Consider the following 27,295-nt stretch of genomic DNA (forward strand, 5'->3'; position numbering starts at 1 on the left):
ACATCATAGTTTTTATTTGTCTTTTTTCTTATATTTTAACTTCATCTTTCATGTTTTATAAGATCTCAGCTTATTTTAGGATTTTTAGACCTTTAGAGCAATACATTTATCTGATTAGATTTATGATTAGAGTAAATTTTTCTTTTAAGTCAATGTTAATCTTAGTTGGCATGAGGGAGGCTCCTTCCATTTTTTTTCTTTTCAAACATGTATAAATAATTTATTTTTAGTTTTTGTATATTTTATACATTTAACAATTTTAATTCATCTATTTTGATACTTTCAAAATATTTATTCAACATCTGTCACCTTCATTTCTTTATTTTATTCAACATCTGTCCCATCATTTTTTTACGTAGTTAGAGCTAATTTTGAGAGTTAAACTACGTGGAGCATCATGGTGTGTTAATGTTGCGGTTAAGATAAAGGAAAGAATTAAATTATAATGATATTTAATATGGTCAAATTTGTGGTTGTTATTTGAATGACAATTGATAAGTTATTATGTTTGATTTGGGATGTTGACATTTTAGTTGTTAAGTTAAAAAAATTATTGAAAAAATTATAATGAAATTAGTTTATTTTATGATAAAGTTTTCACATAAGTTGTAAGATTTTTTTTTTTTTAATTTGAAGAATCAAATTTAAATTAAATGAAAATGAATAATTATTTTTCTTAAAGAAAAATACTATATTTTATTATTTATTTAATATAAAAATTGATCTATCTAAAACTATAAATTATATGTTGCCTATGTTTTAGTTTTCATGATTCTACTCGCAAAGCGAATTATTTTTATTCATAAAGTATGAGAAATATATATGTTAGAATTTCCGTGAACTGAAATTACTGAAATGATTAGTATGAGATATTATAGTTTAAGTTTATTAGTACCACATATCATCTTGGACACGCAATCACATCAATGTCCTATGTCAATCATATCATAAATTAATTATATATAATAATCAATTATATTCCCATTGTAAGAAAAATAAAATCTTAAATTATATCCTAAGTAAAGATTAATTATATATAAGATTAATTTTGATATACAGACTATACAACCCTAGGTTACAATATATATATATATTGATAAAATGTAGGTACAAAATGGGTATCCATGGAGTGACTGAGAACAGTAGTAGGTAGTAAGGCAAGCAAATATAGATAAATGCTTATCAAAATGTGGGAGATGAGTCCCTTATTGACTAGTTTAAGATAGTTATGTAGAGACACTATTGGGTACCCCTCTGCATGTAACACCAGATTCAGAGCTAGGAGCAAGCAACTCATAAGGCAAAACCCCTGCACCACATCGATTCCTTAGACTCCTATCAAGGTTTCTGCTATCAATAACCTTCTCTATCTGTCTAACCTTTGCAGAGAAATCATAGAATGCCTCAATGATCTCAGCATCACCTGACCAAATCGAAGGTTGTTGTCTCTCCCCCAAGTACTCCTCATCGGGTGAGTGAGTGGACAGTGTGTCAACCACAGCCATAAACTTTGTGGCTTGCAACAAGCTAGGCAATGCATTCAGATAATATTTTTGAGGGTCAGCAAGAAAACTTGCGTATTCTGGATCACCCTCTTCTGGTATTAATCTTCTCGTCAGTGGTGGACGATTTGGCACATACCCTCCGTAAGGGTATTGCCCAAAGTTAAGAGCAGCATGTTGTGCAGATGCATTCCAGATCAATATCGAAAGAATGGAGACAAGATCCTCACCGTTGTTCAATGTAGGCCACCAACTTTCATGCCTAAGATCAGCATGACCCACATTGATTGACTCCGAGTACCAAGCTTGTAGCTCTTTGTCGTTGCATATCATGCTTGCATGAGGGTAGTAATGGTTCACATAGGTCCGAACCCAGTCTTCTATGGCAGACCAGATTAGTAGTCCATCAGCTGCATAAGGGTAGTCTTCCAATGTTAGCTTTAGACCATGTGGTTGTGTTGGGTCAGCTACTGCCATTCCCCTGCAATGTCGTAAGACAAAATCTTCTTTAGATCTCATTGCAAATTTGCATGCACCAAAAAAAGCAAGCACCATACCACTATAACAAAATAAAGTTTGGCCACTTCCCAAAAAGTAAAGGTAAAAGTAACTATGGATCTTACTCATTCAATCAGTTGGGTGCTGACAACAAGTATCAAGAGAATTGATTATGAAATTACAGTAACCAGTTATATTAAAAAAAACTATACAGACTATACATAATTTTTCCAAACAATATACTGATTTGTCATGTATTTTTGTGTCAATGTTCTATAAGGAGAGAAATTGACATGCATGACCAAGAACACCGACCGTTTACTATTTGCCGTATAAGTTAGGTTAGGCCACTTTCATTTAAAGTCAAACTGTGAACAGTATCAACAACAACAACAAAAAAATCTAGATATTGTGTGGATTACCTGCGGATGAGATCTGCTGGGAGACTATCCATGTCAAAGCGCCAAAAGTTCTTGTAAGCAGCAGAACTAATCTCCATAGCGTAGCGTCCAGGAGTGAAGCAATTTTCAATGATTCCATCGGCATTGATTAAACTCTGTCTAGCCAAGGCATTGATCTCCAAAGTATACCTCATGTGTGGGTCCAATAGCTTGTAAATTGGATGCATGGCACTTAATTGCCTATGAGCAGCCAATATGAATGGTTCCAAGTTTGCATGTGTACGTAACCTATATACACATATCAACAAACAAACAAAAAATTCAATTACCTAACTTGTTACTGATAACTACTACTACTAATTTTGCAGTATTTGTTTTGTGAGTGTTCTCATACCAGTGGTTAACAAGTTGGTGCACCCCAGCATCATTGGAGCAAACATGTGCCTTAGCAAGCATCCACATCCAGTTAGTGGTTGCATCAACAGGTGGTGTAACCACACGCTTTGATCTAGAACTAGGTCCAGCAAAAGGGAGGCTAAGTTCAATGGCCACAGGTTTGAGAGTGTCACGTGGTGTGGAGAAAAATATGGTACGTGTGGCATATGATTTCCTACCATCAAGGGCATTGATCCCTTCTAGGAAAGGAAGGTAGATATCATGGTAGTCAACGATAAACAGCTTGTTTTCATTTATTGCCTGCATAATTAAGAAAATTAATATTTAATTTCAAGGGGTGAAATGAAGAATTGATGAACAAAAGTATGGTTAGTAATCAAAATTGTGAGAAGCATTGATGCTACCTCTTGAACTGTCATGCCATCGAGTTGACTCAAAATATGTTCTTCTTTAAGAGCAGACTCTTGGGGGCCATAAATTTGAGGGTCTAGTTTGCTAACTGGTGGAAAAACTTTGAGCTTCTCAATGCTAACAGGGTTAACTCCTGCAATTGCTTGACGGGCAAATTCGTCATCTCGCAACCATGCAAATTTGTCCTCTGCACGTTAGACATGTGAGATCATTAGTTTACCAAAAAGTAACAAAGCTACCAATAATCAAGTTGTGTTTAAAATAATATTAACCAGTATAAAATACTGCACCCACATGTGAAACATTCAACTTAACAATTTGATGCAGGTTTGCCTTTCATATGGTATAATAATGATAGTAATTAACTAGTTGCCTTTAGAGCGCACACGGATAACGAACAATCTATCCGAGTTTGAATTGAACTCAGAAACTTTTTCTTTGTTGAAAAATCAACTGACAAACATTAAAAGCCAAATGGCACGTTCTAGTGGTCCACTTGTTACTGATGTTTACCGTATTCTTTGTCATGCTATATTAAAATATCAAAGGGTAAAGCAACAGTACTAAAATTCAATTCTCATCGAACCTCACCAAAGATCTGTGCTTGGAATTACTTACCACATGATGTTTCAGAACTATACTCGGAAAGCTTTCAAAAACTAAACATGCACAGAAGAATATTGATAAAAGATTCGCTATAGAAATCAGCACACAGAATTGTATTTACTCACTGGAAATAATCTTAGGGGTGTCATATTTAAGAAGTCCCTGGCTGGACTCTTGGATCTTGCTGACAAAAGGGATTTTTTTCAAGACGTCATCTTGCAACCCCAACTTTATGAGCAACCCTTCACTGTAAAGGCCATCCACATCTGAGAATTCATTGAAGTCTTGGTTGCTAGCAGAAAGACTGGCCTTAAGACCAGGAATCAAGTTATGCAGCACTGCCTTCAGCCTCTTCACTGTGAATGTGTTCTGCTTCGACTCCTCAAAACGTTCATCCCTTGGCACATACATAGGCAGTGGCTTCTCCACACGACTCTCTGCATACATATCTGCATAATCAAATAACCTTGGTTACATTTTACACAATAAATTCTTTTCAAAATCAAGTATAAACCAGCAAAAAAATCTCTAATTCTTACACCTACTTAAAATGGAGGAATAGTAATAGCTATAAAGATAATAACTTTCTGGGGGATGCTCCAAAACTTTGTAGTAAAGTATTCATATAATTTACTTCTGATTTACCTGTGTCGCTGGGCTCACGGCCTGTACGACACCGTCTTGGGTATGGATACATATCTGATCCTCCAAGATTTGGTCTGGCATATTCAATACCTTTGTCTGGATTTCCCAAATCATTGTATATATCATAATCATATATTCTGTCAGATAAGTTTCTCACTCCTTTGCCATCACCTCTGAGATTTCTCAGCTCTTTTTCCCTCAATAATCTAAGCCCAGCAGGTGTATCACCAGGTAAATAAGGCTGTTCAAATAAATCAAAGGAGTGAAACAATGTCAATAGATGATTATTATTGTAACTTTTGTTAAAAATGATATTACTACCGCTTAGTAGAATAATACATAGTTATCACAGAGCACATAGTGGATGTTTCCAATTTGATTGATGAAGTAATTGATGGGTCAATTCAAAGGTATTGGCTCATGCAAAACCGCACAGGAATCACTCAATGGTTTTCCCACTTTAATGATAATGGAACAGCTTTTTCTTTTCTTGAGGAAACTATACTATCACGCACTCATAGGCATTGGCATTGAAATAATAAATTAAATATGTTTTTTTGCAAGGTATTAGAATGATTTTCGACTTTTATGACCTTTCCAAGATTCTCCATACCAGCATAAATATTGCTTTGACTTTTATTTTCCGGAAATAAAAACAGAAAACAAATATTGTCGTCTAATAGGTGTACAGAATAAATACTAACTTTACCGGGCCCTGCTATTAAGACAGGAAAACAAAATAAAAGAAATAACAATAATAGTTTAATAAAAGATGAAAAAAAAGAAAGAATGGAAAATTAGATTACCTTATTGGAAAAGAAAATCCTTTTTCCGGGATGATCTTTTCTTGCTTGAACCCAAGAATTGCAGGGGAAATGAACTGGTCCAGTGGCAAATCCTTCAATGGTTATGCTTTCCAAGAAGAACTCTTTCTGGTGTTTGTTTGTCACAGTAATAGCTCCTGGCTCCCCAAAGTTAGAGTCAACTATGAATTCAGCTGTGTAATTAACTCTCTCCACCTTAAGATTGGACTTCTTTGACCAATCCTTCAGCACTGCTTCCGTACTCTTCTTTGCAGCTTTGGTCTCTACAAAACAAAAAAGGCACCAAAGGATTCGTTCACTTTACAACCCTTCATCACCAACCAATTTCAAGCAGATTATTTTAAAAATAATTAAGATTTATTTTCAAGTAGATAGCAAGAACTATTTATGCGATTTGTGTACAGAGGGCTGAAGAATACCAAAAAAAGGAACTTTTTTAGAAGGGGTGGGAAAAAAAAAAGACTTTTGAAACAAATCTTAAACATTTATGGTACTGGGTAGGTAGAGATGATGGTTTTGGAAAGAAACGAAGTAGTTTTTGCGAGAGACAGCACAGCAGCAGAAGGAAATTCTTACTTGGATCAATCTCGGTGCTAACAAGTTCAAGGACAACATTCCTTCCAATCTTGTCAGCCAGAGCATCAATATGCTTCACAATGGTCTCTTTCAAATCCTCTTTGATCTTGTTCCTCACTGTGATAACAGCTCTAACCTTGAATTTCACTGGCTTCTCTGTAGACACTAAAGAAGTGGAAGAAGATGATAGTGAAGAAGAAGAAGAAGAACCCTTGATCAAATCTTCACTTATAGTTGCCACAGGAAACTTTGCAGCCTTCCTTACCCTCACAACTCTCTTGCTCTCCAGAGGAACCAAGAAACGAGTTTGATTGAAAAGTGATGAAGGAGAAGAAGGAACAAACAAGGACCTCTCTAGCAATGAAGAACCCATGATTTGTTTTGTAAGGGCCATGTTTGTTCTGAATCTTCACCCTCTATGGAGTTTTTTTTTTTTTTTTCTTGGTTGTGTATGTTCTCTCTCTTTGCAAGAACTGAAACAGATTTGAGAGAAAAGGGTAGTGGCGTGTCGGTTGAAATGAAATGGAAATAGCTGGCTATGATTTCTTTTATATACAGTGCAGAGAAGGAAAAGGAAGACTAATAAAGGTGGCAAGCATGAATCTCACTTCACCGTCCACATTTTTTCTCTCCTTTTCTTTTCCTTCATCATCTTCTGTAATTATTTTCAGCTTGCTTCGAGTAGTGCTCTTTAACTAAAAATGGTGTTCATCATCAACCGCATTCAAATATTTATGTTTTGGTCAACATTGCAAAAATTACCATATACTGCCTTCACGTCAAAATAAATAACATGTTTTAGTCTAAATTAATGTAAAAGTATGATAATAACTTTATATATGTATTTTTATAATTTTAATCATTAATATTTCTCAGAGAAACTATATTTTCTATGTAATATGCATTGTGTTAGAGTACATAAATAAAAAATAAATAAATAAACTAATCATATCTAAGACTTCGGGGTTGAAAAGTAAAATAAAATTTTAATGAAAACAGGCAGTATGTTGGAAGTTTTAAAAGGCAAAGAAGTAAGTAATTTTATGAGAAAAAAGTAAGTATTGAATAATAATGATTATAAAATCTATATGTGACAAAAAGAAAACACTTATAATGACAAATGTTGCCATATCTAATGGTGACGATTTAAGTGTGTAGTATAACTGTTGATAATTAAGGACTAATTTCAAAATAAAAATAAATAAATGTAATATGTTTGCATTAATAAATTATAAGATCGAATTTTTTTTATAAAAGTTTGATATTTACATTCTTTTAAAATGAAGAAATGATACCAGCTTTCAACAAAATTTATTTTAATATTTTATTTTTGTACTAGTGACTATAAAACAATTATTAAAATTACTTATTTATTTGTTTAAGAGGGAATTTGTTTTAAAGTGTAAGATTATATTCTTATGATTGAAAAGTAATAGACAATGAATAACCACAGTACTTCATCTAACCTAATTTATTTATTTTGCTGATGGCTCCCGAAATATTTATGCTGTATGGATTTTGTGGTTGTGATTATTATGAAAAATCTATTTTTAACAATTTTTTTTACAATTTTTTTATAATTATTTATATAATAATTTATGAATGATTCCTTTCAAAAATAAAAAATAATTTATTATCAATAAATTGTTAAAATATTATGATATGATTATCATTCTTCATTTAAGATAAAAAAAAATAAATGGGTTTTGCAGGATTCAAACTGAGAACTGAGGAATATTGGATTCCACTTTTCAAAGTAAAAAAACGCGTTTCTATAGAAAGAACACGGAAAGCTGGTTTATGTTTTATTCCACGTTGCGACCGTGCTTCATTCTCCAGGGTCATATCTGCAAAATGTCAAAATAGTGATCAATCCACCTTGACTCGGATCTTGAATTCACCATACCACTTCTTGACCCGAATAGATTTCTATTCCAATTTTGATTTGAATTAATTAAATTTCAAGTTTTCGATAAAATTTCTTCATCTTTTAATTCAGTGTTTGTTATTTTGTATATATTAAGTGTTTCGGTTACGAGTTCGAGTAACTCAACACTTTCATAATTTGTCATGTAATGTTGTTCGGTTTCATTATTTGGTTTCTTTCTTCGTTCTTCCGTTTCGAGGTGTATTTGTCAAAAGTTTTCTTGCTTGAGTCAATATAAACCCTTACGATCACTATGGATCAGTAATAAATACACAGTAAATATGAATTGTCTACCTTTAGATCAATAATAAATGAACCGTAAATGTGAATCATCTACCTCTTGTCTTTGACCTGCATTTATAGCTTTTTTCATGAGTATGGGATTAATGGAGTCTTAATCACAACCAAATCTCGATCCAATGACTCTAATAACTTTTTACTATTGCATAAATATGATTACGGGTTCTTATCGACCATTTATCCTGGACCGTCCGGTCAAATTAATCACGAGATCGTCCTATAATCGCCTGATAGTACATTGAGTTTTTAAAATTCTTACATGATTTAATTGGCTTTTAATATCTTATATTGTAATAAATTGGATGCTTATTTGTTTTATTATCTTGTTAGTTTGCTTTTATGTTTTAATAATGTGAGAAAATGTTATTATTAATATAAAAATGATAAGATCATTCATTTTAAATTAATTGTAATATTATTTTATATTAAATTTTTAATTTGTTATTTTTAAATATGTGGTGAGAAATAACAAATAAGCAAGATAATGATAGTACTCACATTACTTATTTAATAAAATAATAAACAACAAAAGTTCAATTAAAAGTATAAAAGTTTTAAATATTAAATAAATAGAAAATAAAAATAGAAACTCAACTCTAAAGACTTGCTTGATTGAGCCTTTTCATTTAATTAAATATCCATTTTTAATCTATTTTAACTTTAATTAGTTAATTGAATTTTAATTCCTTTTTATTGCTCATAAATTATTTTTACCATAAAATAATCAATTAGATAATTGAATATGGCATCATACCATATTCAGGTGTTTCCGTATTTGTAGCAGCTGGGAGTGGAGGGTCTATTCTGTATCACCTCTTTATTTAACCATCAAATCATCAACATGTAAGAAATATAATTCTTATACTGGTTTTTATTTTACTATAAAAGTTCATTTCTTAAATTTAAAAAGTTAGACTTCCATTCTCAAATTCTAATCTTAATTTTTTTTTTAAAAAAATAGCTTTTAAATAAATTTCTTTAATTTTTTATTGTGTTAAATTAGTTTTAAAGTATATTTAGGTAGTGGTCAAAATGTTAAGTACATCATTTTGATTATTTTGATTCTTTTTTTGTTGAATTTTTGGTATTATTATCTATTGGACAATTAAAATATGTTGATGTTGATATTTTAAAATATAGTAAAAATCTTTTTAATATAGTAAATGTAGTGTATAATAACGATGATAATAAAAGTATAATTTATAACCGTGGTCATAGTGTTGGTTAATAAGATTTGTGGTTACTTATAAAATTAATGATACTGATTATAATTATAATAATAAAAGTAATGATAGTTGTAGAAGTGAAATGATAATTAAATTTGTAATCGTGATGGTGATGAAAATAATAATTAAAGTAATAGTGATAATGCATTTCTTTAATTTCAAAACTAAAATTTATATTTTTGAAAATGATATAAAAATATTTAAAATTCTCTGAATGAGATTAAATTGGTTACTCCTTATATCACATCACACAGACATAACGACTATTCCTACGTTACATTATTTATTTATAGTGCTTATTTCTGTACTTGTTAATGGTAGAAGATTACACACTAACTACTATTCATGCATTATTTAATACATTATTTTAACACTAATCTAAATTTATTATTGCAAAATTATGAGTGAAATCTGTGCCATGTTTGGTTTGATTTAATTGTGTTAAAGTTAATTTAATAGGTTGAATTTAAGGCAAAAACAAAGCTGCTTCTTTTACGTAGTGTGACACTGTGACTTTCAGTCCCGCACACTGGAATCCAAGCATGCATATAAACTTTAAACAAATAAAAAAAATGATTTTATTCGGTGCAGTGATGCTTTCTTTTATTATTTACATTATTTATAAGATAAAATGAAATTACGCAAATTTGTTATTTATATTTTTGTTTAATGCACGATAATATAGGGATTTTTAACTCAATTTTACAAATTTAAATTATAAACTAAGATTTTTTTTTTTTTATGATGTAAGAATTTTAACTTAATTTCTTATGTTAAGACATATTCTATAACAGGGGTTGGACGACCCTACATAATAATTCATACTAAAATGACTTTGGAAAAAAAGAATGTGACTCGATCATCAGGTAAGACCAAACAGTCAAAATCAGGGATGTCTGACCATATTCGATGCACAAGTTTCCCTACAAGAATTAAGGTAAATTATAATCAGTGGTAATGGACTGAGATTAGATCGATATTAAAATATCACCAATGGTAAAAGATAAGAGGTAGGTGATAATATTTACTGTGCATTTAATACTCTTGTTTTGAATACCCTTGTTACCGTGCATTTAATACTCTTGGCAGGTATTCCTTCGGATGCTCGAAGTGAAAAAGAAGATTAAGTGATTGACTATCCAGACAACATCCAATGAGAAATTATGAAAGTGTTGGAGTGACTTGACTTCAGAACCAAAACACATATATTTTAAGAATAAAATTAGACCTTAATAAAAGTTTAACAGAGGGATTAAATTTTTTGAAAACTTAAAACAAACTTAAAAATAAAGAATTTTACTTAAAATTTATTTTTTGAATTTTTTATACAAAATTGTTTATTAACTTATATCATCTACTTTTAAAATTTTTAAAAAATATTCATTAATCTATACTAAAAAATATTCATTAACTTGTACCAAAGTTGATGAAATATTCACACATTATAATACAAAATGACATTTTCTCTTTATTACATATATTTGGAGTACAATCAAGTATGAATGACAATAGTTTGCATCCTTAATTTTTTTTACCTTTTTTATATTTCACTTGCTAACAAATTTATGAACTCATTTTGTATATTATGTACAGGGTAATAGTTGTGAAAAGGGTAGTTTATTAGTTCTTATGTTTGAATATAAAGTTTATTAATCTACCTTAAAACCCATAAATCAAAAAGTACAAAAAAAATAAAAAATCCTAATACAAATTCAATAATAATAATAATACAAATAAAAAGAAAAACATACTAAATGAAGATAAAAAGATTAGTACACTCTAACATCATCAAATTCAAACAATGTAATATGTCAAAACTTTCAAAAGAGAAAAAAAAAACTTTAGAATGAAATAAAGTAAGAGACAGTAAATGAAATTACTATATGAGAATTTACAGAAAAATTAAAAAAAAAAAATCAAAATCAAAATTTATTATAAGAGGATAAAGATAACTAACTCTTCTCTTTTTCTTAAAAAAATTATAAATAAAAGTATGTTAGTACTAAAAGAATTGTTGAGATTTTTTTTCTTTATTTACTTTATAAATAATTTAATAAAAATATATTAATATACGAAAATTTGAGATCTTTATTTCTTAAACAAATTTTATAATTAATTTAACATAAGTATATTAGTATAAAAAGAATTTGAGACTCTTTTTTAAATATAATATTATAATTTATTTAATAGAAGAATATTATACTAAAAAAATTAGGAATATTTTTAGGTTAAAGCAAATGCTTTACATTTCAAACTAGTTTTTAGAAACAATTAAAAAATTTAACGAACAATAAATTTTATTAAAATAAATTTTAAATATAACTCAATCCTATAAAATAACTTATATATTAAAATTTGTATAATTGTTTTTATCTTAAGCCAAATAGTAACCATGTATACGTCTTGTTTCAATGCATCTGGAGTGAAATGAATATTTTTTATTTATTATAAAACTATTCAAACAATACAATTATTTATTTCAATAATACAAATCCCTAACCTTATATGTGTAAAATTGAGAACCTGAATTTCAATAATAATACAAACCCCTAATCTTATATTACAATTGAAATTTTACAATTTTATAATAATTTTAAATTATTTCATTTATTTAATATTTTCTTTGAATAAGACCATTAAAAGTCGGTGAATTTATTTATTTTCACTAAAATATTTAATTATTATCAAATATAAAAAATTATCTAAGTATAATTAGTTTTGATCGATCTTAATTAATTTTTTTTTCAAAACTTGTTAATGTTTTTGTAATTGATATTTGTAATTTTGTTTGTAGAAAATATAAATCAAGATTAGGTTTTAGTTGACGTCATTGCAATTATTTAGACAGACATCAATCAATATTATTTTTAGAATGTTGATTATTAAGGTGTTTTTGTAATGTCTACTAAAATGTTCCTTTAATTAATATTACTAAAGAAATTATCTTATCGTTGGTAGAAAGTTTATCAAATTAATAGTAAAAAAATAATTTTAATTTTATTTATAAAGAATGATATTTATGTTTTAGATGATAAAAAAGATAATTATAATAAACATTTGATTGAAAGAATTCAATTTACATCCCTTAAAACATAATTTCTTCAACATATCGATCGAGAAAACTTTAACTAATTACAAACAAGAAATAATAATAATCTACAAAATTACATAACAAAATAATTATTATCAACATTAATAAATAGCCTTAATCGACATTAAAAAAAAGTAATAGTAGCGAGGGTCTTAATCAAAGTGATATTACCTTCAACTAAAACTAAGTTTAAAAAATATGAAAAAAAAAAGTAAATATGAAAATATGAAAAATTTCAATTTTTATTTGTTGACAAAAGTTAATTAACATTCTTTAATTTTAAATAGTTTAAGCAATACAATTATTCAAGTCAAATTTTTAAATTACAATTTTTTAAAAATTTATTATCTAGATGACACATTATTGTCATATAACATTTTAAACATTTTACGAAAAGTAAACCACCCTCTCAAATATTTCTGACCTATAGACATTGTAAGGCAAAAGTTGCCATTCATATAAAGATTTATTTTCAAATATTATTCTTTACTAGTTTCCAAGACTCTTGAGAATTAATTCACGAGAAAAAAAAAGTACACTCAATATTATAAGAAATTAATAATAATAATTAAGCTTGGAAATTTTATGAGTAATTGCTGAGTCTATTAAGGAGGATTGATAGGAGAGAAATAAACATCAATAACATATAAGAGATTGACATCACTCTCTATCCAAAATCTTAAGATAATAAATCAACGAGTCTTTTACATTTATACAATGTTTTTTCTCATTTCTATTTAATGTGGGACTTAAACTCATATTTGGATTTCTAACCGTGATGATTCCTAATTTCCATATAATTAATAGCTAGAATTTCAAAAAGTAATTTAATTTGACTGCATTTATATATAATTGGTGTTTTTGAGCAGGAAAAGAAGGTTTTTCTTGATATGAACTTTCGTGTTTGCCTCCTTCTTCGCCTAACTCTTATACGACAATTAATACTCTTCATCGAAAAGAAATTGCGTGGATAAGGATCAACACCATTTCTCATATCTCATTTCATCAGTCAACGGCAGCCAAAAGAATCAAAACATTATTAACTTTTCCAAATTCCACTTTTCAAGGAACTATCCAATGCTTCTAATATTATATATAACTTCTAATGCCCATTCTTCACGACATCATTATTATAATTAATTATACTTTCCCACCTACTTAATGATAATACATACTAAAGCTTTTAACAAAATCATGAAAATTTAAAAAAAAAAAAAGGAATTAAAGGGTTATTTAATTTGATGTACGCAACTACAGATGAGTAAAGTTAATGATTAGAATCGATTCCATTCAGATAGACATATCAATCCTTTTCTCATGGAGAACATTTCTCTTCGTGGTTAATCAGTTTGAAATGCAAACGAACACGATAATAAAAAGAAACCCTAGTGTTCCTTTTTTATACATGACGTGCATTGGAAAATAAAATGCTGTTTTGATTAGCGTTTGCATTCCATGGCAAAATAGCTTAGTCGATTGAAGCTTTAACGCATAAGTTTATATATATTATTAGGAAAAGAATAATATTAATCTTAAATAAATGAATTTACATTAAGAAAAGAAAGAAGATTGATAACATAGAAGCTGCATTTGTTTATTTATGACTTTCGAATGCGAACAAAATACGAAAGCATGTATGAAGTCTTGAATATTCGTTTATACAGTGATTGAGATAACTAGGTTTGAAATTTCAAAGTAAGAGAGTTTTCTGTCTATGTAAAGTGAGAAACGGAAGTTAGTTTGTTTTACACCAAATGTTGGAATATAAATCACCCTTTTTGGTAGGTATAGATTCCACTAAACCCAATAAAATATGCTTTCAAAATTCTATTAAAAACTAGTGAAATATATTTTCATTTTGTTTCTGATGAAATGAGACGAGGATAACCGTATCTGTAAAGATCCTGTCTCTATCGGACATCTTTCTATTTCGTGCTCTAGTAACTATCGGTGTGTGGGGTGTGACTTATAGAGTACACTCCGATACTCAAGTCAGAATCTTTCTTTGTAGGTCTTTAGGAATTTAATATTAAGTCAAGGTGAGTTTACCTCAAAATTAAACTCATATTTATAGAGTTTTTAAAAATTTGCTTAACTGTTATCGGACTGTGAGATGTTTTTTTGTATGTCATTCGCTCGATATTTTCAATTCAATTTGTAACCGTGTCCGATCGATAGACTATAAGCTCACAGTAACACGTTTCATTATGATATAAATGATTTCACTAACTTTTAAAACTAATAAATCAAACAATAATTTAGATTTTAGATTATCGTACTATGATTTTGTTGGTGTTAAATATTCAAACATGTACAATGTACGATGTTTTCCCTTCATATACGAAATCTCTTTAATAAATGATGCAAACTATATTGCCTTTCACTATTATATATAGGCGTGGCATTTTTAAATAATTTACCTTATTTAATAGAATAAGTTATTTACTTTTTTATTCACCATATATTTAATAATTTAGCATGGTCTAATGCATGATATAAAATTGGAAAACCCTTGATGAAAAGTCAGAAGCTAATCTTAATAAAAAAGTAGCTAAAGGTTGAGTTCTCTCCACCAACTTTATAATCACCGGCCACAATAATGTTTCTATCATAATATTATCATTTTATTTATATATTACATTTACAAAATTAGAAAATAGAAATCCACAACCGTAGAGATTGTTTTAAGGTGAAATATAGTTAAAAAAAAATGATAATGTTTTTCTTTCTTGATTTTTTAATAATTTTTATTTTTTCTCTCCCGCTATATATCTTTCTTACGTATCAACTCACTCAGTGGATGACATTTTCTCAAAATCTAGGACTTACGTATCATAAGAAGAAGAGAATTATTTAGAACATACAAATTAGAGTGGATTAAAATAATATTTTATGAATAAAGTATTATTTTATTATAATTCCATAAACATGACTTTTTAAAATTAAATATAGTTTGTTATATAAAGAATTCTTTTTAATTTATGGAATTCGTGTTTACATGACCTTTTTTCATATTTATTATGTTTATGTAACAAATATTCTTACCACTACAAATTTAGAATTCGTGTCTACATGACCATTTTTTTCTGTATATCATTATTCCTCAGAATCTCCAAAATAAAGAGAAAAAAGAGAGGAATGGCTAGAAAAAAAAAATATATCCATCATAAATCTGATTAATTATTTTATATTTATGTTTAAAATTTACAACCTATGAAAATTTGTTATGTTTTGTGGCTTGTATTTTGTTTTTGGTTGTACATTACTAGAAAACTATTGATAGAAATAAAATATAAAAAAAATATACTTTATATAAAGAGTAACTAAAAAATTTGTCTTTATTTCTTTCTGATCCACTAATCTTTTTTATTTTATACATTTATCAGATTTTGTGTGATGTCTTCATATAGAACTTGCATAAAACTCCTTGGTTTTACAATATATAACTAACATTTTTTTATAAAGGTTTAATTATCAATTATTTGATTTAGTTCTATAATATTGAATGTTTTAATTTGGTTTCTTTTTTATTATTTTATATATTTTTTAAAACAGTTTAATTTAATCTTTTTTATTATGTTTGAGTAAACGTAATTTAGATAGCGATGATCTGTCCTTATATAGAACACAAACATGGTAGAAATGTTAAATTTAGAATGCAATTCGAGGGAAGAAAATATAATATGTGTGCAATATCATTTAATGAAATTAATACACCAATGTATAATAAATTTAAGAATTTTCTTAGTTGTAAATAATATGTTGTTTGAAAGAGATAAGTAAAATTTTCCCAAAAGGAAGATATATTAAAGTAGCATTAATAGATTAATGTTAGGTGAATATAAAATCACATATGAAAGATATTGTCATATATATTTGCCACTTAAGTATGTGGCTTAGTTATAAGCCACTTTGAGGGAATGATAACCAGAAAAATCCCTCAAGAGTTTTCACATGTGAAAAATGCTCCCAAATATTAAACAAATTTTAGTGGGTTGAAAACCCTACCACTTCCTCATTCACTCATATCAAAACAAAATCACAAAAGAAAAATAGATACTTTCATTCCAACATTATTGATGTCACTTTTTTCGTAATTTCTTTACTTAAATATTCCTTTAAAATATTTTCTTAATGGAAAATAAGTGAACATAAGCAGTATTAATTTAATAAATTCATTCCCCCAAAGTTTTGTGGGCCGGTTTAGCTTTCTTTGGGCTGGACCGAAATTCCAAAAAAAATTATTCTATAAAATAATGTTGTAGTGAAAATGGCGATATCTACGTATGAGTGATTTTTCTCAAATGTTTTTTATTCAATAATTAGGAATGTTAGTAATGAATATTATTTGAATTCGTCCTAATTTTACAGAGAAAAAAATTATATTAATTAAATATAGAATATAAATATTAAAGATAGGGCACAGAAGGAAAATATTTAGAATAAATAAAATTGAGTGATCTTAAATGGTCCAAAAATGATGCGCAATTTATGTGTCATTGGTGTATTTGGTTTATCATTGAATTATTGTTGAAGGAACCTTTTTCACGTTTCAATGAGACAAAATCATAAGAATGGGTATAGTGGGTGTTGGACAACTCCCACGTAAGCAAACATTACTTTCTTTCTTATTCCATCAATTATTTTCTCGAACAATTCTTTTTTTTATAACTTTTTAACAATGCATAGATGGTTCTTAATAGTCTCAATCTCACGTAGAGAGAAAGCTATGTGGTGGAGAGTGGGAAGTCCTTACCGAAGATCCATTTTTATGGACAGAGTAGGAAGGATGTAGCTTCAGTGGTTGTATTTATATCCGAAGATCCACTTAGATGGACAGAGTAGGATAAGAGAATTAAGCTAGCAATTAAATGCATCCTTATCTGAAGATCAACTTTTGGAGGACAGAGTAGTTTGTGATTGATCTGTTTCAAATATTTTTTTTAAAATAAATTCAAACAAACTAATAAAATAGTGACACATGTCCTGCTGTAAAAAAGTTGTTAAAAAAAAAGTTGTTAAAATATCATTGTTCTTATTTCATTATAATCATCATCAAACATTACATACAGTAGGAGCTCTTATCGCTCCATAAATCCAACAATCTTCCTCGTCGATCTTCAAGCCATTGCTGCTCCTATCGCTTCTCAACCATTGCTCTTCTATTCTAATGGGAGCTCAAGCCACCTAAAACTATTATTTCATTTAATGTATACATTTTAATTACATATATGCAAATGAAAATTAAAATCATCAATGCATGATTAAACCAGTGGATATTTTCCATCCTAATGTAAAAGAAAGTCACGCTAACTACAAATTTTAACAATTTGAAAATATAATACTGCCATCAGATTTTTAAATATAAGATTGTATTTACTTGAGTGAATCATTTGAGAAAGAGTGAGTGAATAATTTGAAAAGATTTGAGAATAAAATATGTGTTTTTTTTAAAAGATTTGAAAATAATTAAGGATAGATTTCGAAATAAATTTTAAAAAAACTTGTGTAATATTTAACTGATGTCATGGATAAAACAAATATTTTAATAAATAGAAAATAATAAGATATTATCCTTAATAATATTGATATAAAATAACATTTGTGAATAAGATAATTTTTTTGGTAAAAATTATTTTGAAATATTAAAATTAATGAATATTTAAAACAATACATTTTATCATTATTATTAATTCATCTCCATTACATTCAAACAGTATATGAGGAAACTTGAAAATGATCTCAAATTCATGGTTGCAAATCAAGGTTAACATGATATTACATTAAAACGAACACAGCCTAAGGTATCCATTGTGATACTTTTTCAGATTCCATTCTTTCCATCAATCTATTAGAATTAAGAAATTTTCTTATAATTAAGAACAAAGGGAGTAATGTTTGTTTGAGGTCAAAACATTATTCTGATTCATTGTTGCTAAATAGTCATAAAACAGTGACGCATGTGCTGACGATAATATCTTTCATTTTCCCTATATTTTAATCTCTGCTTGCACTATTGTACTATTGTATTTATAAATAATAATATACTCATATCATTGGATTGTATTACTTTTTAATATCTGACATTTGTCTATTATAGCATAGTCACCACATTTCCTTTTAATATCTCACAGTAATTATCAAAATGATAAGTTGATTTTAATTGAAAACATTAATAAAAATAGGTTTTGTTTTGCTTCTGTGTTCAATGTGACACACAGGGCCTAAGAAGACAACATTTGGAATGTAATTGGTTTAAACCCTTTTTTGGTCCTTAAGTTAAGTTTTGATATTCAATATAGTCCCTGTTTTTAAAAATGTCGACCTTTAGTCTTTATGATATAAAAAATGTATCAAATCAGTCTTATTCGTTAACAAATCACAAGTTTTTCATTAAGTGATTTGTTGTTCATAACACTTTCCATTAACAAATCACAAAATATTGGATATCTAAGTATGAAAACTTGTGATTTATTGTTCATTAAGTATTGTCATGAGGACTGAATTGATACATTTTTCATATCATAGGAACTAAAGGTTGACATTTTTAAAAGTGAAAACTAAACTGAATATCAGAACTTAACTTAGAGACCAAAAAATGGTTTAAACCATTGCAATTTTAAAATCAAGAACCATGTTTCTTATGTTATTTTCCATGGTCAAAGAGAATAACTTGAACAACACATATCACATTCCACCATTTATTTTTTGAAGATTAATAATATACACCTTAACGACACCACTTGTGAAACATTGATGGTTGCAACAATGATGTGCTGGGTGCAATATTCATACACATCAAATTTTTCAAAATTAGAATGCAGATATTGTCTTTTGTAATTTTGTGTATATAAAATAAACACCACAGAGAAATTAAAGTGGTAATTACAATTAAGTTGCAACAAAAATGTTTTAAAACAATCATAGTTTAGTTGAGGTAATATCCCAGGTTATGGAATTCAATCTGCTTTAATCCGTGCTAATTAAGGTTTTTAACCACATTGCATACCCATACTAACATAAATTGAATATTAAAGTTTTCATTTCATACATATTTCCTTTGGTTCATGCAAGTAAATAAAAATTATTGGACAAATTTTTTTATAACATTTTTATGTTATAGTTTGCGATTGGTGTTTTTTAAATATTCAAAACAATAAAAATAGTAACTCAGTCTATAAAAAATTGTAGAAAAAAAATGAAAGAGTTATTAAAACCCTAAAAACCTTAATAAATTAAGAAAAAATAATTTTAACAATTGTTTTACAATTATTTATACATCCATTTCAAATATAAGAACCAATAAAATAACAAGACATAACAATATATTATTAAAAAATTGTTAAAAAATAATTATTAACATAGTGCATAAATTAATTAGTTAAATAAGAACTGAAAATAAGATTAAACTTTAGACGCATTACTTGCAGAAACAGATGCATTTATTATTAGTAATTGCCAACATAATTCATTGGAATGGAACTCCCTTTTTAATTTCTTACATTTTTTCACGGTAATAACATTCTTCGATCGGCATTAGTGTTCTTCAGATCTTAGAAATGGTAAGGAATAAAGCTCCAAAACCTGAACTCTGTAATCATATCTGATAGATAAATATCAAGCCAAAGAGACATATACACACCAGATAATGTCTCAGTGTCTGGACAGTGTTTCCATGTAAACGAAGGTGAACATGATCGATCACATGAGGGAACCCAAATGTTTTATATTCTCTTTATGTAATTTTTTTCACAATTTTCTCAAAAAATTAAACGGAGGAAAGAAGAAAGAAGAAGAAACGAGATTTTTTTTTCCAAGAATAATACAAATGGAAGGATACAAATACAAGGAACTTGGGTTTCCTTATAGTTAATCTTCCAATATGATAAAAGAAATTAGAGATAAAAAGAAAAAAACTTTACATGAAGATGATTCGAGAGCGATCTCCAAGACGAGAAGGGTAGGTAGACAAGTTAAGCCCAACGGGAATCGCAAAAGTGCTTTCGATGAAAAGACGTTGCTGAAAGGTTTCAATGGTGGACCCAGCTTCGACAAGATCCTTAACAAGGTTTCGGTAGTGTTCCTTCAACCTCTTCAACATGCGAACATATTGTAACTTGAACCACCTTAAACGTATCTTTCGAAACATCTTAAGTAGCCCCAAAATTCGGCGGCGCGGCTTCTTACCGCCCAGCCGCACCGTCTGCAGCTTCCGCCGGCGGATCCGGGAGAGCCTGCGGCGGGGCTGCCACGGCAACGAGGAAGGCTGGTGATCAACGGCCAGCATGAAGAAGAGAGCTTGAGAAAACACAAAAGGGCTAAGTTTGAGTTTATTTTTTTTACAGTTTGTTGCTTATAAATGGGAATGGAAAGCATAAAATTTGTAATAAGCTGTGATGTGAGTGACATTGATAGACACAAGAGTTGACTTAAAATAATAGCAACGCATATTTGGGGAAACGCAAGTTTTTCATCAAACTGCTGCTTTTGTTACTTCAATAGGTTATGGTTTTGGAGTAAAATAAAGAAAACAATTAAAAATATAAAATAATAATAGAGAAAAAAATATAAAAATAACGTATTTTGTTTGTAAAGAAAAAGTACATTCTTTACACTTTTTTATGATTTCGTTTGCTTCCATGGAAATGGAAATAGTGTAGAAAGGAGAAGATTAGAAGAGCGAGGTTGATGATTAATTGTAAGTTTAATAATGAAATAGAGTAATGCAGGTCTTTAATATAAGGAATTATAATATTAAGTGTGGCATCAGCGAATAATAATGGCCAGCAGGAATTGCCATGTTGCTCCAAACAAAAAATGATCAAAAATTAATTAAGTTGTGGTATTTTAAGATTAGGACATAAGATGATAATTTATAATAATATAGTTATAAATACGATGGCATTGCATGGGCTAGTAGAAGTCATTTTCAAAGATCCCATAATTGATATTTTTTTAATGATATTATTAATTAGATAAAACACAGTTTTATTACCATGTTTAAAGAATTGAGTATGATTTTTGGAAGAAGATGATCTTAAAAAGGATTTGCTTGTGAAGGTAGTATTACTGATTTTGGAGGGTGGGAATGGCAGCAGCAGAGAAAGGTATTGGCTTTCTGGGTTTGGAATTTGGAGTACAGTCCACATGGCCACTGCTTTTCTTGCGTGTAACAGTTTGCATAAACACAAGCAGGTGGCGTGCATGCCCTTCTCACATATCAATGTCAAAATAATATTCTTAAATATTTTCTTTTGAAATTAAAATATATTAATTTTTATTATAATAAACTATAATTAAAGTTATTATTCATTTATTAATATTATGTCATGTCATCAATCGGGTTTTATTTCTTAAAATGTATTCTTAAATATTTGAGGCATAAATTGTCATTAAACATGTGTTAAAAAAACAATTTAATTGTTTTTCTTTAGATATATGAAAAATGATTTTTGTGAAAATGATATCGGTAAGAAATTAAATAAAAAAGAAAAGTTGTTGTGGAATTATAATTACTTTGAAGGAAAATTAGAAGAATTAATAAAAACTTAGAAAGTTTGAGCCTTCACAACCAACTTCTCTATTTATCTACATTATTACTACCTCTTCTTCAATTGATGAAGACAACTCAAACATAAATCTTTCTCGTATTCATATTGAAAGAAAAAAAGAAAAAATAAATAAGAATTTTTAGAAAATAAATAAATAAAAGACTTATCCTAATTCTAATTAATTTAAGTTGATCTAGATTTGAGAGGATTTGATGATAAATTTATTTTGTTGTTTATTTGAATAAATTTGGAGGTAAGTGAGAGTGAATTTGGAAGTAAATTTTCTTAATCTGTCATATAAATTAAATTCTACACTAATTCTCACAAATTATACTTTCAAGTCTACTCTCATTTACTTCCAAATTTATTCAAATAAACAACAACAAAAATTACTTTTAAATCATCTCAATTACTCTCCCCCAAATCTACTCAATAAGGCCAAGAAAAAAAATATACTATTGAAAAAGATATATGATCAACTATAAAGAAAATCTTAAGGATGTAAAATTTAGAATGAGTAAAGAATAAATTGTTTTGAATCTATTTATAAATATTTTTTAAAAGATATCTTGATTTTATTTTTTGTTTATAATATTTTTTTCTTAACCTAAATAAACCGATATTTACATTTTTTTTTAAAATAAAGTGATACATTTAACTAAAACAATCAAATAAATTTTAAAAATATATCCAACCACATTTTGAGATAACAGAAACCTATAATTAGTCAAATTCAAGTATAGTTAATAAGATTTTCATTTTACTTTCTCAAGTATTAAATCTAAATCCTCAATTAATTCAACAAAAGAAAATCCTTATTTCCTTTTAATGTATAAAGAGAAGTTTACACAAAATTAAACCTGTAGCGTTATTTAATAAAATCATGTAATTATTTTATTTACATTTTAAATAATTACATTATTTCATCATTATACTCTAAATGAATATGGAAGATTCTATTAAATCAAAATAATAAAAAAAAATAGACTAAAATTATAAATTATAGAAAATTTAGTGAGAAAATTAAGAGACAAAAATTTTATATAAGTATGTAAAAGGAAAACATAAATTACTATGTCCTAAAGTAAATTATATTATTTATAATATATTTAAAATAATTATTTGAAAAACATATAAAGTAGTTAAAAAAAGAAGAAGAAGAGCATACTGAATATGAAGAAAAATAAAGTTTTACATTTATGCATAAATTTAGTAAACAATATTTATTAAATTTTGTTTAGTAAAATTCCTAAAATGTTTATATTTAGGTTGCGGTAGTTCATATTTATCTACGGGTTACTAAGACCGTTTTTAATGCATTTGGTGCTTAATTACTTTTTTTTTTCAACTTTAATTGCCTGTTTTATGAATAGTTTGTGTTTTTTTAACAAAGACAACAAAAATAAATGTAATTTTGTTAAGTATAATTGTTATATTTTATTAAAAATAATAACTTTGTAAAAGGGTTAACACAACTACAGTGTTTATGTATATATAAATATTTATTGATAAAAAAAACATCATGTATTTTGTTTTGTTCATATAAATAATTACTCTTGCTTATTGGTTAATGTATCAAAGATGGTCTTTTATAAAGAACAGAACAAAGTTGTTGTCGGGTCTATACAAAATAATAAGAAAAAAATGCTTATAACTACTCGAGATTGTCTTTTACTAGGGTTCTCATTAGAACAACTTATTTTATAACTGCACTGTACATAGATTGTCTTCTTTTATAATAGCAAAACTAAGTGATTGTCGGATATGATAATGATACTTTGACAAAATATTTTAACATAAATGTGTTATTATTTGATTGGTCCAAAATTATTTCATAATTAATAATAATAATCATAAATACTATTATGAACCAATTATAAAATGACATATAGATGGTGTTAAAATGTTGTAAAAAGATGTTGTCAAATTCATGCTTCTATTCTCCATAATTATTTTGTATCCCACTCTTTAAACATTTTTCGTTTCTTTTTCCAGTTTGATGGTTTTTATTCTACTGAATTTTCGTTATTGAGGTTACGTGAAATTAAACTCAAACTCTACTATAATTAGTTATATCTAATGTGGACTTAAATAATCAGTTCATGTAACATATATTTATATTATTATTTTGATTTCCAAAACTGTAGATATATTTTTATTTTTAATTTCAAATTTTATTATTTTAATTTATATACTAAATATTATTTTCTTTTTTGAAATACATTAGAGTGAACCATGAAATAAACATAATCTTCTGGCAGTAGAGTTGGGCCAAATTACAGTTGTTGTTTCTTCCTGCACCCCTATATGTATGATGAAATGGTAATTTTACTTTCTCTTCTTTATCCTGCGTCCAGTCCTCTCACCGATGACGCACCTCTTCCTTCAAATACAATTCAGATTGTGTATTTTTAAGTTGAGTATAAAGTATTTTTAGCTTATAAATGAATTTAATTTAGTTTATAAAACTTTATAGCAAAACTCTTATTCTTCCTATTCTTTGTAAATTGTGAAGGCTGAACTCCTTAACCAAAATTTTTTTAAAAAAAAAGAAAAAAAGAAAAAATAAGTTTACAAAAAGTGGATCACTCAAACATTCAGATATAAAATAAATTAAAAATATAAAAAAAATTATTTATGTTCATTCTTATATTAAAAGTCTGTTTTTTTTTAAATTTAATATAATCAATATCAACTCAATTAATTATTTTTATTAATTTTCATAATTATATTAAAAAAGTGTTTTATATCTTGATTGATTAAATTTGGATAAACAGTGGATTCTTATAAGTATTTTCATATTTTATTTTTGCTTTTGGTACAAGAAGAAGTTGTCCTCCAGGTTCAATAATTTTAATTTTATTAGTTTTCTTGAATTTCTGTTAATGGTTATAGCAATTAAATACGTATTGGGTTAAATATGCTTTTAGTTCCTAAATTATCACTCGATTTTGGTTTTAGTCTCTACTCGAAACATCAATTGTTTTTAATCCTCCTTGTTTTGAAACTTTCACTTTTAATCCTTAAAATTAGACAACATTATCTTTCAGTATATGTGACAAACAGCAAGGGTTCGTAATATGACAACTTCCTTCTTCACTAGCTGCCACGTTGCCTTTCAGGTGCATTCGAACTCTTTTCAATCGTTTAAATTTTGTTTTTATTCCGATTAAACTTGCTTTTGATCCGTTTGATCTCATTTGAACCGATTAAAATAAGCTTTTCATTGTATTTTGGTGCAATTTTTCTTATGTCTTTGTGTGGCGTAGTGCACCTTCTCCATTTACTAGTTTCCTCATAAGAAAAGCTTGTGTTTTTTAGATCTCTTATGGCATTTCAACTTGAAGCCGAACTTGGGTTGTTGCCTACTTCCACTCCTATCGCCAATGAAAAAGAAAATGGTGTCACCGTATTCTTTTTCTATATGGCGAAAAAAAAGAATACAGTGTCACCGTATTCTTTTTCATTAGCGGTGGGAAATGGAATTAGGCAACGACTCAGGTTCGGTTTTGGGTTGAAATGCCATAAAAGGTCCAAAAGACGCAACTTTTCCTACGAAGAAACTAGCAAAGGAAGGAGGTGTTACAAAGGTACCCAAAGACACGAGTAAAACTGCACCAAAACACAACGGAAACTATCTAGATGTCGGTTAATGTAATGTTCGACGTCCATAGTTCCTTTCGACGTCGGTTTGTGTCATGTCTGACATCTATATAGTTCCCTGAGACGTCTGTTTATGTCATGTCCGACGTCTATAGAGTGCCCTTAGACGTCAGTTTGTACCATGTTTGACTATAGAGACGTCGGTGAATGACTTTAACCGACGTCTATAACGATGTCAAAAATGCAGTACTCGACGTCCAATTGACGTCACTCATATAGACGTCTGTTCGGGAACGGACTTTAAAAGCCCAAAATAACATATGTCTAATCCCTTTCTACACTAGTGCCAACTTTCTTCATCCTATGCGGCAACCTAAGGCTGTTACTCCTAAATTTCTCCTCATTAAAACCCCACCATTTTTCCCATACAAATATCACTCCCAGTAACCATGTATAAAAGAACTTTCATAATAATTTTGATCACCTAAAGGACTAATCCCAAGCCATTCTTTCCTCCTTCCGCGTAACACCCAATTTCATACACATTCTCATTATCATATGTTTTTCCACAAATCATAAGATTTATCTCACTATTCTCAAAATATACATAGTCTCAACAATGTACATTGCTCACCAATCATAAGACTTATAACACACTCTCATCACATTCCACCTTTAATCTCAATAATATACATTAGCTCATCAATAATATGCATTATTCACCAATCAATACACATTCTCAATAATAGATATTATGCAAACTATTCACAAGGTTAGTAACACCACACTCATTACCTTTCATACCTTTCATACATACTCGCAATAATATCTATTTATCACTAATGATGAAGTTTATAACACAAATATATTTCATACACAACTTCAATGACGTGCGTTGCTTGTCTCTATCACCAATTTCATAAATACAAGGTCAATTACCTTTTATTTCACCATACTATAAACACACTATAAACAAGATTTATAAAATATTAAACCCCAAGGACTCACCCTTCATTCAACTAAAAATACTAAACATTTGCTTTTCTATTATTATAAAAGCTCTAGGACGTATATCTCTCCCTTCTTTTCCTTTACGTAATACCTAATATAATATTATATATAAATATATATGCATAACATCATAGAATATATTATAAATTTATATATATATATATATATATATATATATATATATATATATATATATATATATATATATATATATATATATACACGTAACTTTTATTATTAAAAGCAACTCCACATCAATGCCACAACTTTAAATCACTAATATACATGGGGTGTTGCTCCCTCCACCTCCCCAAGTGGGACCTGCACCTCCCCACTATTTTAATTTATTTCAAAAATATTTAATACCTCTCCACTATTTTCTTTTATTCCAAAAATACTCTACACCTCCCAGTATCCTTAACAATCTTTTTCTTTCTCTCTCTACATTAATAGAGTATTTACATGGCTTATTAATGGACCACTTACATGACTCAAATTTGAACTTGTAATCTTAAATAAGTTTGATTCAATCTTATTCGTGTTGTTGAATATATTTTTTTTCTTTTCAAATTACTTAATAAATAGTAAAATTTTATTCTAAATTTATAGAAAAATGTTTATATATATGTGTTTTTTTTACATATAATATCTATAATTTTTAACATAAAATTCAAAGGAAACTTCAATATTAGTACTTCCACCATTTCCATTTTATAAAATTAAAAGT

The 27,295-nt window shown here is 28.1% G+C and overlaps 2 protein-coding genes across 2 annotated transcripts; both read right to left on the reverse strand.

Annotated features, from left to right (window-relative positions):
- Positions 1 to 1,054: 1,054 nt before the first annotated feature.
- Positions 1,055 to 6,547, reverse strand: LOC106774108 (linoleate 13S-lipoxygenase 3-1, chloroplastic). The gene is made up of 8 exons (XM_014660954.2): positions 5,860 to 6,547; positions 5,266 to 5,546; positions 4,460 to 4,700; positions 3,940 to 4,263; positions 3,202 to 3,395; positions 2,796 to 3,097; positions 2,423 to 2,689; positions 1,055 to 1,983 (listed from the first exon to the last, which is right to left on the reverse strand). The coding sequence occupies exons 1-8, from the start codon at positions 6,251 to 6,253 to the stop codon at positions 1,227 to 1,229; spliced, it is 2,760 nt and encodes a 919-aa protein (XP_014516440.1). The 5' UTR covers positions 6,254 to 6,547; the 3' UTR covers positions 1,055 to 1,226.
- A 13,638-nt stretch (positions 6,548 to 20,185) lies between these two features.
- Positions 20,186 to 20,851, reverse strand: LOC106774109. The gene has a single exon (XM_014660955.2). It carries the CDS (start codon positions 20,688 to 20,690, stop codon positions 20,322 to 20,324), a length of 369 nt encoding a protein of 122 aa, XP_014516441.1. The 5' UTR covers positions 20,691 to 20,851; the 3' UTR covers positions 20,186 to 20,321.
- Positions 20,852 to 27,295: the final 6,444 nt, after the last annotated feature.

This window comes from Vigna radiata, chromosome 9 (assembly GCF_000741045.1).
Source record: "Vigna radiata var. radiata cultivar VC1973A chromosome 9, Vradiata_ver6, whole genome shotgun sequence".
Taxonomy (NCBI): Eukaryota; Viridiplantae; Streptophyta; class Magnoliopsida; order Fabales; family Fabaceae; genus Vigna; species Vigna radiata.

Bases quoted from the DNA above. Each gene is read 5' to 3' on its own strand.
- LOC106774109 (XM_014660955.2), bottom strand. From the start codon at position 20,690: ATGCTGGCCGTTGATCACCAGCCTTCCTCGTTGCCGTGGCAGCCCCGC.
- LOC106774108 (XM_014660954.2), bottom strand. From the start codon at position 6,253: ATGGCCCTTACAAAACAAATCATGGGTTCTTCATTGCTAGAGAGGTCC. The intron at 3,098-3,201 runs GTAGCATCAATG...TTAATTATGCAG, and splicing joins ATGGCATGACAGTTCAAGAG to GCAATAAATGAAAACAAGCT. The intron at 1,984-2,422 runs GTAATCCACACA...ACGACATTGCAG, and splicing joins CCAGCAGATCTCATCCGCAG to GGGAATGGCAGTAGCTGACC.